Here is a 14,193-nt window from a genome sequence, read left to right as displayed (position 1 = left end):
CATATATTTGTCTTTTTTGTGACTGACTTATTTCACTCAGCATTCATCCATGTTGTATGTAGCCTGTGTCAGGATTTCCTTCCTTTTTCAGACTGAATAATATTCTACCACATGTATAGACCACATTGTGTTTATCCACTCATCCATTGGACCCTATATACTGTTTTAGAGAAGGTGACAGCACGGTGTGCTGGGATGACAAGCATTGAGCGGAGTGACATGTACATTTTCTGTATTCCAACCTTAAACACGGAAGTGGCTGAAAGTCCAAAGTACCAGCCTTTTCTGCCAGGAAAGTGGCTTGGTGAAAGGGTAGAAATATTTTTAAAAATTAGTTGGGCTTCCAAACTTTAAATCCACTTCCCTAAAAAATACATCAGACCAGCTCTACTCAAAACACTGCTATCCAGCTGTGCATAGCGCTTAAGAGATCTGCCGTCTGTGTCTGAACACGTTGGTAACCTACTCTGTCTCTTGGCATAGTCACAATGTTTGATTGTCCATAATGGCAACCACAAATGACGACCAAAATGGTGAGCCGTTAGCTGTACAACCACGACCAGTTAGGCTTTAGGGAGTGGGCTTGGTCCGATGACCTCTCTGGGTGCTTGATTACCTCCGGAAACTTCATGCAAAGACTCAGGACAGTAGGAGAAAAACACGTGGATTGGGTTTAGTCCCCTCATTGGCACTGGAGCATTTGGATACATACTCGCTCTTTTACGTCTGAATCCACCAGTTCTCATATCACAGGTGGGAAATGAAAGCTAATGGCACAGGTCAGTTGTTTTGCTTAAGGCCAGAGGAAAAGTAGAATTGAAACTCAAAAACGTCTACTCAATTTTGGCATTGCCCACTCACTTCTATCCAGGTTTCTCAAAAGATGTAGTTGTCAGTGTGATCTTGGCCCAAACCACACCTACTGTCATCACCCTCCATGATTTGCTGAGTGGCGCTGAGAAGTCCATGCGGGGTTTTCACTCCCCAACCTCGTTTTTGTTATTGACTGCGTCTCTGCCTTTCGGTCACACAGATCTTGCTGGGTCAGAAGTACAACCATTCTGTTGACTGGTGGTCCTTTGGCGTTCTCCTCTATGAAATGCTGATTGGCCAGTCACCGTTCCACGGGCAAGATGAGGAAGAGCTCTTCCACTCCATCCGTATGGACAGCCCCTTTTACCCACGGTGGCTTGAGAAGGAGGCTAAGGACCTTTTGGTGAAGGTAAGAAGTGAAGTCAAGGAGACTTCATCAGATTGGTTTTCTCATCAGGATTCCCACCCACTTCCAGGCTCTGATTTATACACAGTAAACAACAATTGTATCGAACCTAATTAAAATGGGATGCTTGGCATCTGTGTCTTAACTGATGCACCAACATTAGATAGCAAGATGGACATTGGATAGCAAAATGAGGGTAACATAAACCCTTGTGCACATAATTTACCAAAGAAATGCCCAGGAACCAGTTCCATGACTCTTGGATGCCCTCACTTTGAGATGTAATTAGTCCTTTGAACAAGCACAGTCTGTGGTTTAAAACCACTTTTTGTTTCCCGTAGTCCCTGTTAAACCTATTCAGTCCCGTTAAACTTCCCTGTCCCTGGTTGAAAACTTGGACAGGACGCATGACTTTTCTGCTCAGTCTGAGGCAAAAGACAAATCACTCGTCACTCTGAAGTCATAAACCACCACCTCCATTCACAAAATTGTTCAGTGCAAGATATGAGTCACTACATCCATCTTAACTCTAAAGCAAAGACCTGTCTGCTCCCTCTCCTCTTGTCAAGTTCATGGTGGGTAGCCGCTCACCTGTAGAGACAGGAGTGTGGTCATACTGTGTGTCCTGGTCATACTGTGTGTCTTGTTCTCTTCCCCTGAGTTTGTATTTCAGAGCACACCAGGGAGAAGATAGAGGAATAATAAGGAGAAAGAACTGTTCTTATATGGCTGGGTGGCTTCATGCTTTCAGTCTGGTGGGTTGTTTAAGCCAAGGCTTTTGGTGAGGCATTCTAGTAGGGTTTTTGGAAATACCCATCACTGGAGACATTTTTGGCTGAAGCCCTTGAAATACAGACTACACAATGCATTCCCCAGCCCAGCTCCTGTACCAAGTGCTAACTCAGCAGCACTCCATCTCACTGACTCTCTCGCTGCCCGTTGCCTGCTGAGCAGAGTCTCTTAGGCAGACCAGCCTTCCTGCCACATCCCTTCCTTGTGTCCACTGGAACTACTGATGCATTTTTCACCCTGAAATTATAAGAGTGCAGACTGTTGCCATCTTAGCGGCATCTCCAGAATTCACCATCAGAGCCAGAGTCAGAGGCCCCGACCGTGATAGCCAGAATCAACAGAGAATCGGTGTTCAGTGCTACGGGTGTAAACTGAGCTCTGAGGGGTATCAGCCATGAACAGACAGCTCCCCGGGCAAACCAACACAGACACATAAGAAGCACCTAAAAGCCATCATTCAAGATTTGGACTTCAGGGCCGGCCCGGTGACTCAGGCGGTTGGAGCTCCGTGCCCCTAATGCCGAAGGCTGCCAGTTCGATTCCCACATGGGCCAGTGGGCTCTCAATCACAAGGTTGCTGGTTCAACAACTCGAGTCCCATAAGGGATGGTGGGCTCCGCCCCCTGCAACTAACAACAGCAACTCAACCTGGAGCTGAACTGCACCCTCCACAACTACGATTGGAAGGACAACAACTTGACTTGGAAAAAATCCTGGAAGTACACACTGTTCCCCAATAAAGTCCTGTTCCCCTTCCCCAATTAAAAAAAAAAAAAATTGGACTTCAGGAAGAGTCTCGGATTATCCTTTCTAAGGATGCAAAATACCATCTACGTACAGAAGTTGTGAAAACTGAAAATAAATCATGGTACTACGACATGCCAATTACATATAATAATAATAACCACCTGCATTTACTGAGCTGTCCCAGCAACTATCTGGAGAAAAGAGACTTTCCAGTGTGATCAGGACGCTGACAAATCGAAGAAAAGTGGACCAAGAATACAGGTGTTTTGAACAAAACTGTGTGTTCTGATTTCTGGTATCTCATATCTCAGCTGACTTAAACAAACAAAAATTTAGGGAACTAATTTTTAGCGTTGTGCTTCCTGTATTGAAAAGGGACATAGGGTAAGAGCTTCTAACATTAGAAGTTATCAGTGGATTTTAAATGTAAACTCGGGAAAAGATTACCAGGCCCATCTTTTTCACTAGTCTACTTTTTTCTCATGACGAATACCTGGAATTAAATTTAAAGGGCATACACTTCTACCTGGCTCATGCAACTGACCATTTGTCTAGGGTATTTGAAATGTGGAGGCCACTTCAGAGCTCTCCCAGAGGAATCAAGATGGTGACTCTGAAGTGCTGACAAATCCCCATAAAATACCTCACTCAAGCCTGGTGGTATTTACATCTCTGAGCCAGTTCAACTTAGCTTTCACTTTCTGCTGTGATCCAAACAGGCAATAAACTTAGCTCCCCAAACGACCCATTAAAAGGATTTCCAATGACAGAACAAAACACACATAAAATGAAAGCTGATTTCAAAATGAACCAATTAAAAAAAAAAAGATGAAAGTAAAAATGAGAGCAGGATTATAATGTAAACAATTTTCTTCATATCAAGGCAAGTTCAACATTATTACAGTTGTTACATTTATTTCACACTTGGCTTTTCCAAAGACTTAACATGAGGTATGTTAGTCGGCTCTGTTGATGTAACAAAATACCATAGGCTGGGCAGCTTAAACAATAAAATAGTATTTGCTCACAGTTCTGGAGGCTGCAAGTCCAAGATCAAGGTCCGGCAGGGTTGGTTTCTAGTGAAGGCTTTCTTCCTGGCTTGTAGGCCACTTTCTCACAAGGCAGGGGGCTCTCTGTTGTCTCCTCTTACAAGAAAACGAATCGTATCGGAGCAGGGCCCACCCATAAGGACGTAACCTAATTACGTCCCTCCTCCAAGGACGTAACCTAATTACGTCCCTACTCCAAGTACGTTCACATGGGGTGGAGGGTTCAACAAGTGAAGTTTGAGTGGACACAATTCAATCCACAGCATGAAGGCTGCGCTGAGAAGGCCCGAGCCAACAAAACCCACCAGAAAAAGGAAATAAGGAAAAGGCTTTGGGGCTGTCGGAGACCGCAGCACTACAGTAGCAATCCACCTTCACCTGTTGATTTGCATAAAGCCGAACAGCTGTGCTTCACAAACCCAGCTGCACCTTAGAGTCTGGAAGAGCTCCCAGCAAGGAGTGAGAGTGAAGGAGTAATTGAGGCCGAGTTAAGCAGAAATAACTCCCTGAAAAGATGCTGGGAGCATTGGTTTCAAAGGAGAGCAAGACTGGGTAGGAAGAAAGGATTACTTCCAATTAGAGGAGAAAGATGAAAAGTCATGTATACGGAATATTACAAAGCATTCAAAAGGAATGAACTATTATTGACCTACAGAACACTTGCATTGATCTCAAGGGCATTATGTTGACTGAAAAAAGCCAATCGCTCAAAAGGTCACATACTGTATGAGTCCATGCATGTAACATTCCTGAAAGGACAACACTGTAGAGATGGAAGTCAGATTAGTGTTGCCAGGGTTTAGGGATCGTGGAGGCTGGGGATTGATTATAAAGGGAGATCTTTGTGGTGGCGGCACAGCTCTGTATCTTGTTTGTTGTGGTGGTTACCCAGATCTACGTATGTGATAAAATGGCATAGAACCAGACACACACATTGTACCAATGCCAGTTTCCTGGTTTTGATATTGTAATACAATTATATAAGATATAAGCATTAGGGGCAACTAGGTGAAGGGTTCACAGGACATCTCTATACCATCTCTTAACATACCGTGACTCTGTATGTATAGACTGAATGTGACCCTCCCCCAAAAAATTCATAGGTTGAAGCCCTAACCCCCCAATGTGAAGGTTATAAGAGGTAGGTCCTTTAGGAGGTAATTAGGTATAGATGACCTAATGAGGGTGGGTCCCCCATAATAGGATTAGTGCCCTTTTAAAAGGAGCTCTCTCTCCAAGTGCATCACCAAGGAAAGGCCACGTGATCACACAGTAAACAGGTGGCTAAGAGCCAAGGAGAGAGTCCTTACCCGAAACTGACCCGGCTGGCACCTTGAGCTTGGATTTCCAGCCTCCAGAACTGTGAGAGATCAATGTCTGTTGTTTAAGCCACCCAGTGTATGGCATTTTGTTATAGCAGCCCAAGCAGATTAAGACACTGTGATTCTTTCAAAATAAAAAAGTCAAAAAAACAAAACAAAATCTAAGGCGAAATGCCAGCAAACGCCAAAAAATATCTTTTACCAAGTTCCAGAAGCAGGAAAAAGATTTGCCGCAAGAATAGAAAATAAATGTGGTCGAAGAGAGCAGAAACCAAGGCAATTAAGGATAAAGAAGGGGAGAAAAGGGACTGGTTAGTGAAAGGAGTTCCAAATCAACGGGGAAGAGTTTGGACCTATTCTTTCTCACGTGAGTTCGTGAAAATTCCATGTCCTTGCTCCGTGGGGAAGATAGTTCTCTCCCAGTTCTAAAAGCTGGGGTGATACAAATGAGTTTCTCTCATGCAATTTACTGACTGTAAGACCAGCTTCTGGCTTCATCTGTGCTCCTCGCTTGTTCTATAACTTTCATCCCACAGCCACCATATCCTTGAGCTCACTTGTTTTTTTTTGTTTTGTTTTTTGTTTTTTGGGTTTTTTTGCAAACATCCAAGGTAATATCATTTCTGAGACACTCACGTTGTGAAACCCAGAATGAATGGGTCTTCTTGGAAAAGCTGAACAAAGCAGCATTTAGTGGCATCTGTTACAGCAGTGGCATCAGAGCCAGATTCTGTCCGTTTTAGCTCTCGTAGTGCAGGGGTGCATGGAGCACACTGAACAAGTGTGCCCCAGGGGAGGCTGCCCTCCATCAAGACTTACAGTGGGGACGCTGCTGTCCAGTTGACTCTTGCCAAAGGAACGCCTCTCTCTTCCTCGTTTATTCATCCAGGATGTCCTGTCCATTTGTTTGGGAAATGATGGAAAATTAATGACCTCAAACAGAAATACCTCTCCGTTTTGTAGAAAGATAATCTGAGGAGAGAAACGAAGAGGAAGAGACGATTCCAAAGACAGGTGCTAAGCACTGGGGACCATCCTCGGCAACTCCACATTGCTTGCTTTCCCAGACAGTCGAATAAGTTTAAACAACTCCAGCTACATCCTGGCCATTCATGTAAGCAGTGTACTGTTTCCTATAAATGTAAACCACCTTTCTGACGGCTTTTATGGACAAAAGCCAGTCTTTCTTCGTGAACATTTATTCCCCCGACGCAACTTCCCTGCCACAGAGCCGATGACCTCCTGTGAGGTGACCGATCATCTTTGGGACTGGGGAGAGGGAGGGGCTGATTTGCTGCAGGGCAGGAAGCTGACAATTTACTCTTCTGTGCTAAACCAGAAAGAATTTTGAGTCTTGAAACTAAGGATCGTATTACATTTCTCCTTATACAGTTTATCTTTTTAAATACTTTTTTAAAATTTCACAGGTACATATACCAGGTTCAGAAGGCTCTCTGTCATGATTCTCTTGGTACAAATGCCACATGTTACTGGAAAAATCTAATGGAAAACGTAGCATGGTGCATACTTGGCCTAGGGAAGTTACATCTAACTTAATACACTAAAGCATTTCATTGTAATAACGTACGCTAGTTTTTGGCGTGGTGTTGAGACACTTACATCTCCTCTCTTATCTTGTTTCATCACAATGTCCTTAAGAAGTGGAGGTCAGTAGTTATTATGACCATTCCAAGGGAAAGGATATGGAGCAAGTCACTTACTCCCTCTGCTTCTAAAAACATCACCCTGCTTTTCCATCCGGTGACTCATCCTGGTGTTTGAGTCTACAGAAAACTATGTTTTACTGTGAACTTTGTGCCTTTTCTATATGCTGCCCTTTTTGCTAAAAGCAAGAGGCTAACAGAAGATGAGGGCTGAAGACACGTAATCTGCAAATATAAAGTCGAAAGACAGCTACTCATGTGGTCAACAAACATTTACTGAACTTCGACCTTGTGCATGGCGCGCTTCTAGGCTCTGCAAGAAGGAGAAACATAAATGGTGCCTGCCCTCCACAGCGGGCACTCCAGCGGGGGAGACGGTCACATATACCTGGGTGCCAAATAAGGATGCACGTGACTTGTATTCATCTTTTGTTATTGGTATACATCGAGTATTACAATTTTAATACACTTTTTTTTCCTTTCTTAAAATGTGTATACATTTTTTTGGCACCTTCTGTCAGACAAATAAGTTCGCGAACTCATCCTAGAAAAACTGCTACATACCTCATTGTTGAATATCGCTATGGTCACCTTTGACGTACTCCCCTTGGGAAGCTATGCACTGATGCCAGCGCCTAGTCCACCCTTCAAAGCAATTTTGGAACTCTTTTTCTGGAATGGCCATCAGAGCTGTCGTCATATTACCTTGATGTCGTGAATGTCATCAAAATGTCTTCCTTTCAATATTTCCTTTATCTTTGGGTAAAGAAAGAAGTCATTGGGGGCCAGATCAGGTGAGTAAGGAAGGTGTTCCAATACAGTTTTTTGTGTACCAGCTAAAAACTCCCTCACAGACAGTGCCGTGTGAGCTGGTGCATTGTCGTGATGCAAGAGCCATGAATTGTGGGCGAAAAGTTCAGGTCGTTTTTGTCTAACCTCTTCGCGCAGCCTTTTCAGCACTTCCAAATAGTCAACTTGGTTAACTGTTTGTCCAATTGGTACAAATTCATAATGAGTAATCCCTTTGATGTCACAAAAGGTTAGCAACAGCGGTGCAACAAGTTCGCGAACTTAATTGTCAGACCTGGTATATATGGCTACTTCTCTAATGAAGGGAAGCTGTCCCATGGAGCGCAGAGGAAGACTATCCAATACCAGAAGTAGGAAGGGGCTGCTTATAAGTTAGGCTCCCCACTGGCTGGACCTGTCTCCTCGAACAAGTTACTTAGCTACTGGGAGCCTCGGTTTCCTCAACTGACAAGTGGGATAACAACATCTGCCTTTTAAGAATCAGGATGATAATAGCTAAGGCATCTAGCACAATGCCTGACTCAAATCAATCATGTGACAATAACTGTGACCTGAAAAGGAGGGAGAGCTCGCCATGAGTCAAGGTGATTAAAGAAACCTTCACAGGGCCGGCCCGGTGGCTCAGGAGGTTGAAGCTCCGTGCTGCTAACGCCGAAGGCTGCCGGTTCGATTCCCACATGGGCCAGTGGGCTCTCAACCACAAGGTTGCCAGTTCGATTCCTCAACTCCCGCAAGGGATGGTGGGCTCCGCCCCCTGCAACTAGGATTGAACACGGCACCTTGAGCTGAGCTGCCTCCTGGATGGCTCAGTTGGTTGGAGCGCAGGCTCTCAACCACAAGGTTGCCGGTTCGAATCCCTCAAGGGATGGAAAAAATAAAAAAAAAATTAAAAAAAATAAAAAATAAATAAAGAAACCTTCACAGGGAAGAGGGGCTGTGAGCTGAACCCTGAGAGGTGGGTCAGGATTGAAAGATGAGAAGGAAATGGGAGCAGAATGTGGAGAGAGGTATCCTCTTCCAAGATGGACATCTCATTAGCAAGTGCCAGAGGTAGGAAAGACAGGTGACACATTCCATGAGTAGACACGGCTGAACAGCAGAGAGAGTTACAATGGGAATCGAAACGAGTATTGGCATTTGGCTACAGGGAGCCTGGAATACCCCCCCGGGGGCTCAGAGAACCCTGGGGGCATAGGATCACCTTCCCTCACCCTGCATTTTACAGGTGAGGAAACTGCACCTCAGACAGCTTGTCCAAGGACACATGGGTAGCAAGCCTCTTGGGTGACAGTCTCATGTTATTTCTGCTGTGCTGTGGTTTGGAACCCCAAGTTTCCACTGGGAGGTGTCAGCAGCCACCATATAATAACAGGAGAGGAAGTTGGGACCATCCAATGACTTTTAAAAAGATTCTCCTAATTCAAACAAGAAAGAAAAAATCTCTCATTACAGTATGTTGTTTATTTATTTATTTTGGTAGAATAGAGACTTTGAAGATATTCAAGTACTAAGGTAACATAGGTAGAGCAGTGTTTTAAATCACACAGACCAGCTATTCCGATAAGAGGTAAAAACAAGAGATCCCTGCAATGTAGGTACGAATGGAGATCAAGTCCTGCCAGAACCTCCTGGAAAATAACTGTCTCACCGTGGTTTCTCTTTAAGACCCACAGCCTCATATGACACCCTGTAACTAGCAGTTACTTTATAAATAAACATCTAGCTGATGTAGGAAAGAGGAGTGACTACTCCACACACTCAGGGGACCCATGGCTTCTCTAGGTTGCAAATTTGGACTCTCTTATTCCTTAATGTCTTTGACATGTTTTGTTTAAGTTTGAAGAGTTTCCAAGTTTCTTTCCCGTTCTGGCCATTGTTCATTTTAACCTCATGGGGAAAAGTAACAGGAGAGGGGAGAGTGCAAAGGAGAAAATACAGCAGGTCAGAGATGACTAAAGATGATTTGAATGAAGTATTACTTGTTCAGCCGGTTTGCAGGAGTCACCAGTGATTCTCAATACTCAGCTGCTTACCCAAATCTGACTGTCAGGGCCCAGTTCACACTATACCTGATGTGAGCGTTTCCTGTGGCGAGACTAATCTTAAGAAGGCAGCTTTGTAACAGACCGAACTCGATTAATGGACAATCAACCAAACAATAAGTAAATTGATTACTTCCTCTATGTTGTTAGGTTTTACAGACCAGGAATTAGTACACGTGTGTGTGAGTGTGTGAGCGTGCACGTGCGTGTGTGTGTGTGTGTGTGTGTGTGTGTGTGGGTGCAAGTGTGTGTGTGTGAGTGTGTGTGTGTGTGGGGGTGTTGTTGTTGTTTCATTTCACCCCCAGAACAGCCCTGTGAGGAAGACACCGCACTCCTTTCCCAGTGCGGACACTAACTCAGAGAGCCCTGTAACTTGCCAGAGGTCCTATAAGTAACACAGGGCCCAGCTGGCTCCCAACCAGGTCTATACAACAAAAGACAGCATGCTAGGGCCGTGCATAAGGAAGCAAGAGCTCAGGCTCCGCAATATTCAGAAGGCTTGTCGGAGGGAGAGTGTTGCCGCCACTCGACTGGAGTGAACAGTTTATCACGGTAAGGAGAAAAATAAGGTTTGAAAAGCAAGTGGCCAAAAACCAGGCCTTTATCTTTTAGAATCGAATTCCTGTGGCTCCGAGCTCAGCTCCTACATTAAGAAATGCAACCTGCATCTGAGGCCGAATGCTCCTCCCTGGAGAAGTAACTGCTCCCTTCCTTGCTCCTTTTCAGCTCTTTGTGAGGGAACCTGAAAAAAGGCTGGGAGTGAGGGGAGACATCCGCCAGCACCCTTTGTTTCGAGAGATCAACTGGGAAGAGCTTGAAAGAAAGGAGATTGACCCACCGTTCAGGCCTAAAGTGGTAAGAAGCCTCCGGGGACCATTTGGTTCCAGCCAGTCTCTGTTTGCTCCCAGGCAGCCTGCCTGGCCCCTGGAGGGCGGGAAGGGCCCAAGTCTTAGTTATGCTGCCACATAAAAGTGACTTTTGATAATCTTAGAAAGCTGAGCTCTACGCCATACTGAACAGTATTTATGAATAAGTGTTTGTTTTTTCATTCTCTCTCCTTTTTTTGTCATGAGCACCAAATGGACCAGTTGGCTTGAGGCGAGTTTGTCCCAATCGGTGTTGTGTATGGAAGACAATTGATATGTTTAATAATGAAGTCAAAGTGGGTAGGGGAACCAATGGTAGTGAAGGAGGTGGATAAAAGAAGAGGAATATATAATCTGCAGAACTCCTCTCTGCTCCCCTGTAGATTAAAAGGACAGAGGTCAAATTTGGGCTCCCCATTTTTTCAAAGGTTGCCAATCCTGCTTCCAATTAGCTAGAAACATTAGATCCTATGTGAATTTATACAATGGAATGCCTCTATATGCATTTAATTATACTATTGATAAACTGATGACTCGGGATCTTAGGGAGGTTCCATAAAAACCATAACAGATCATCGGTAAGTACAGTGGTACCTTGGTTTTTTAACGTAATCCATTCCGGAAGACTCTTCAAGTTCTGAAACGTTTGAAAACCGAGGCACAGTTTCCCCATAGAAAGTAACGCAAAACGGATTAATCTGTTCCAGACCTTTAAAATCAACCCCTAAAACTGCAAATTTAGCATGAATTTTACTATCTAATGATACCATAGATGCATATAATTTACGGCGTTCGTAAACCGAAATGTTCATCAACAGAGACATTCGAAAACCGAAGTACCACTGTATTACTTCAGTCTAGTTAATCCACAGACACCAATATTGGCATATACAGGTTATAGCCGAGATCATAAAAGGAATAAAAGGAAAGGTAATTAACTCAGTGGCTGATTTTCTTCCCTTTCCCCCCCTTCAACTCCGATCAAGAAATCGCCGTATGACTGCAGCAATTTCGACAAGGAATTCTTGAACGAGAAGCCCCGGCTGTCATGCGCCGACAGGGCACTGATCAACAGTATGGACCAGAACATGTTCCGAAACTTTTCCTTCATTAACCCAGGGATGGAGAAGCTGATGTCCTCCTGAAGGGCCCTCCAGACACGCGAAGCAACACTCCCCCGCGCTGGGAACTGGTTCCAGTGACACTCCCTGGGTTCCTTCACCACTTGGAGAAGAAAAGAAACACTCAACAATATAAAGGCTGAGGAGTCTTAGCCCCTCACTGACTTTGAATCTGCAGCAGAATCCAACTCAGCTTCACTAATGACAATGGTTTCTCCCCTGTCATCTTTCACAGCCACTCTTGAAGTCAGGTCATTACTAATCATAGTTATTTACTTGAAAGATGGATCTCCACACTGTGAAAGATTTGAAAACTTAATCCTGCTCTAAATGATGGCTCTTTACTTGGGCACCAACTGCTGATCAATGAACTACTTGATGACTCAAGGAGCAAACATCGCGAGACTGAAACAGCACATTGCCTGGGGTAGTAATGGATTTCATTCAGCTGCAGACAAGTAACCACTAACCTACTGTATTCTGTGCACATCTGTGGAAGTGTAAATGGGGGGGAGGGGAGGGGGGCAAAGCCCTGAATAGGTTTTTATGGGAATTCTTCACAATAAACACAGCTTGTAACTTGAGATTTACAAATCCATTCATTCTGATGAGCAATGAAATTCACGAGAAAGAGGAAAATGGGCGGTGGGAAGAGCTTCTGTCACTGATATGGAAGGTTTGATAGAACATCTCCTCTGGTTATCTCGTCAACATAGATACTGAATTTAGAGTCCAACAAAGATAGAATCGTGGTACTCCTGCCAATAAAACCTTTCCATCATCCACTCTCAGTTGATTTCTGTATCAGTGGCAGTCCCTCATTGCCATCCTCACATTATAACAAGAAAAGAAATGAAGTGCATAATTCTTCTGAGAGAAAAGAAAACCAATCCCTTATTGTATCATTACTGATGATCTGCTGACTCATAAGTCTCTCTTTAGGCATCACTCAAGATGAAAGACCCATGCATGCTACCTTGTAGCAGTCAATCTTGTTTAATTAGAATTCTAGCTATACATTGTCAAGTATCTGTGCTGTTTGTATATTTTGATAAAATGTTGTGACTCAATAACAAAGAGGTGGATATATAAAGATGAAATAAAAGAAAGTGGCATTTTAACAGTTTAATTCCCTTCTTGTCACATACCCCCACCCCCCAAGAACTTAGTTCTGTTGTGGTTTATCATCAAAATGTAACTAGCACTGAGTTGATGTTTTAAATGTTGGGAATCATTAAAAATCCCAAAATGGGTGAGAAAGTCTGATAACCCTTAAGTCATTGTATACTGTTCTCTTTTCCCTTCACAAGATTCCTTTAAGGAGTGGTCTACATGTATTGTCTCTACTTCTCCAACACCCGAATTCAGCTCTTCCCTCCGACCTCTCTCCTGCCACTGCTTCCTTAAAGGATTACCTCCTTTCTGGCCCTAGGAATGTTCTAGGTCCTCATCTACCTTATTATTCCAGGAAAGACCCTTTCTTTGATCTCGGCACCTCCTTCTTTCATGCCCTCCACCTTTGATTACCCTCTTGGCTGGCCCCTCTTCCTCCTCCTGCCCCAAATCACTTCCAAGGCCCCTCCATCCTTCCTTCCCTTTCCCTTGGTTCTCTCCTTCCACCTCCTGTCTTCAAGGATCACTCAATACAGTTCATCTGAAATCCATATCACCAGTTCTAACCTCTGTGCCAGGCTTCGAACAGGCTCTATTAACTCATTGTATTTTCTTACGATCTTTCTTTCTCATGTATTTCCTTTTTCTATTAATAGCACCATCACAGGCCCAGTCATCCAGACTCAGAATCTCAGTCATGGTTGAATAGTTGGCCATCCCCTTCTCTCATTCTAATTTTTTTTTTTTTTTTTAAACTAAATTGTCATGATTCTGCTCTGCAATCTCCAAAATACATAACCATCTCTCCTTTCTTTCCTATTAATCATGGCTGGATCAATCTCCCCATCTTAAGTCTCTCTCTCTCCATTTTAATTCATATATATAACATATATTATAAACTTTAGGCTAGGAATAACTGTTCATCTACCCTCTTATATCAAGTGCCTGGGGCCTGCAAATTAAACTGACAAAAAAATAGAGTAGGAAGAGAAGCATGCTTTTATTTATACATGCAATGTGCATACACGGTGAAGTGCTCAGTGATGAATAACTCAAAGGGGTGATTAGAACTTGGGGCTGAACTACCTAACGTAGCATGAAAAGGGAGGGGAGAGAAAGCAAAGGCTTCTGTGGGAAGAACAAATAGGCTTCTTTAGGAAAGATAAACGGGGTTTCAGGAGAACAAACAGGAAATAAGAAAGTTTGTGATAATATTTGTCCATACAGGTATGAGTGGTCTTTCCATCTTCTTCAGGGCCATAAAAACCCCCAGAGAGGGAATTTATGGGAAGTAGGTTTACTCCTAGTCTCACTCATGCCCCAAAGAAGGAATTACAGCGGCCCTTGTTTCTCTGCAGTTTCTGTATTCAGTCCGATAAGAAAATTCCAAGGAAGCCTCTTTCTGCATCTGTTGCATCTTAAATATCTTTAGCTTAAAATAATCCTTA

At 43.7% G+C, this 14,193-nt stretch overlaps 1 protein-coding gene across 3 annotated transcripts in view; it reads left to right on the top strand.

Moving 5' to 3' along the window:
• Positions 1–12,753, top strand: part of PRKCQ (protein kinase C theta) — a 111,772-nt gene extending 99,019 nt beyond the window's left edge. For all 3 annotated transcript variants that reach the window (XM_074325017.2, XM_019738249.3, XM_019738248.3), the window contains exons 16-18: positions 1,034–1,222; positions 10,372–10,500; positions 11,498–12,753. In XM_074325017.2, the coding sequence (XP_074181118.1) occupies positions 1,034–1,222; positions 10,372–10,500; positions 11,498–11,656 (477 nt within the window). In that variant the 3' untranslated portion in view covers positions 11,657–12,753. The remainder of the gene's footprint in view (positions 1–1,033; positions 1,223–10,371; positions 10,501–11,497) is intronic.
• The last annotated feature ends 1,440 nt before the right edge of the window (positions 12,754–14,193 follow it).

The sequence above is a fragment of the Rhinolophus sinicus genome, chromosome 1, assembly GCF_057876585.1.
Source record: "Rhinolophus sinicus isolate RSI-liver-muscle chromosome 1, RSI-T2T, whole genome shotgun sequence".
NCBI lineage: Eukaryota > Metazoa > Chordata > Mammalia > Chiroptera > Rhinolophidae > Rhinolophus > Rhinolophus sinicus.
Note: the sequence above shows the minus strand (reverse complement) of the source record. Positions and strands in the feature narration are given on the sequence as shown.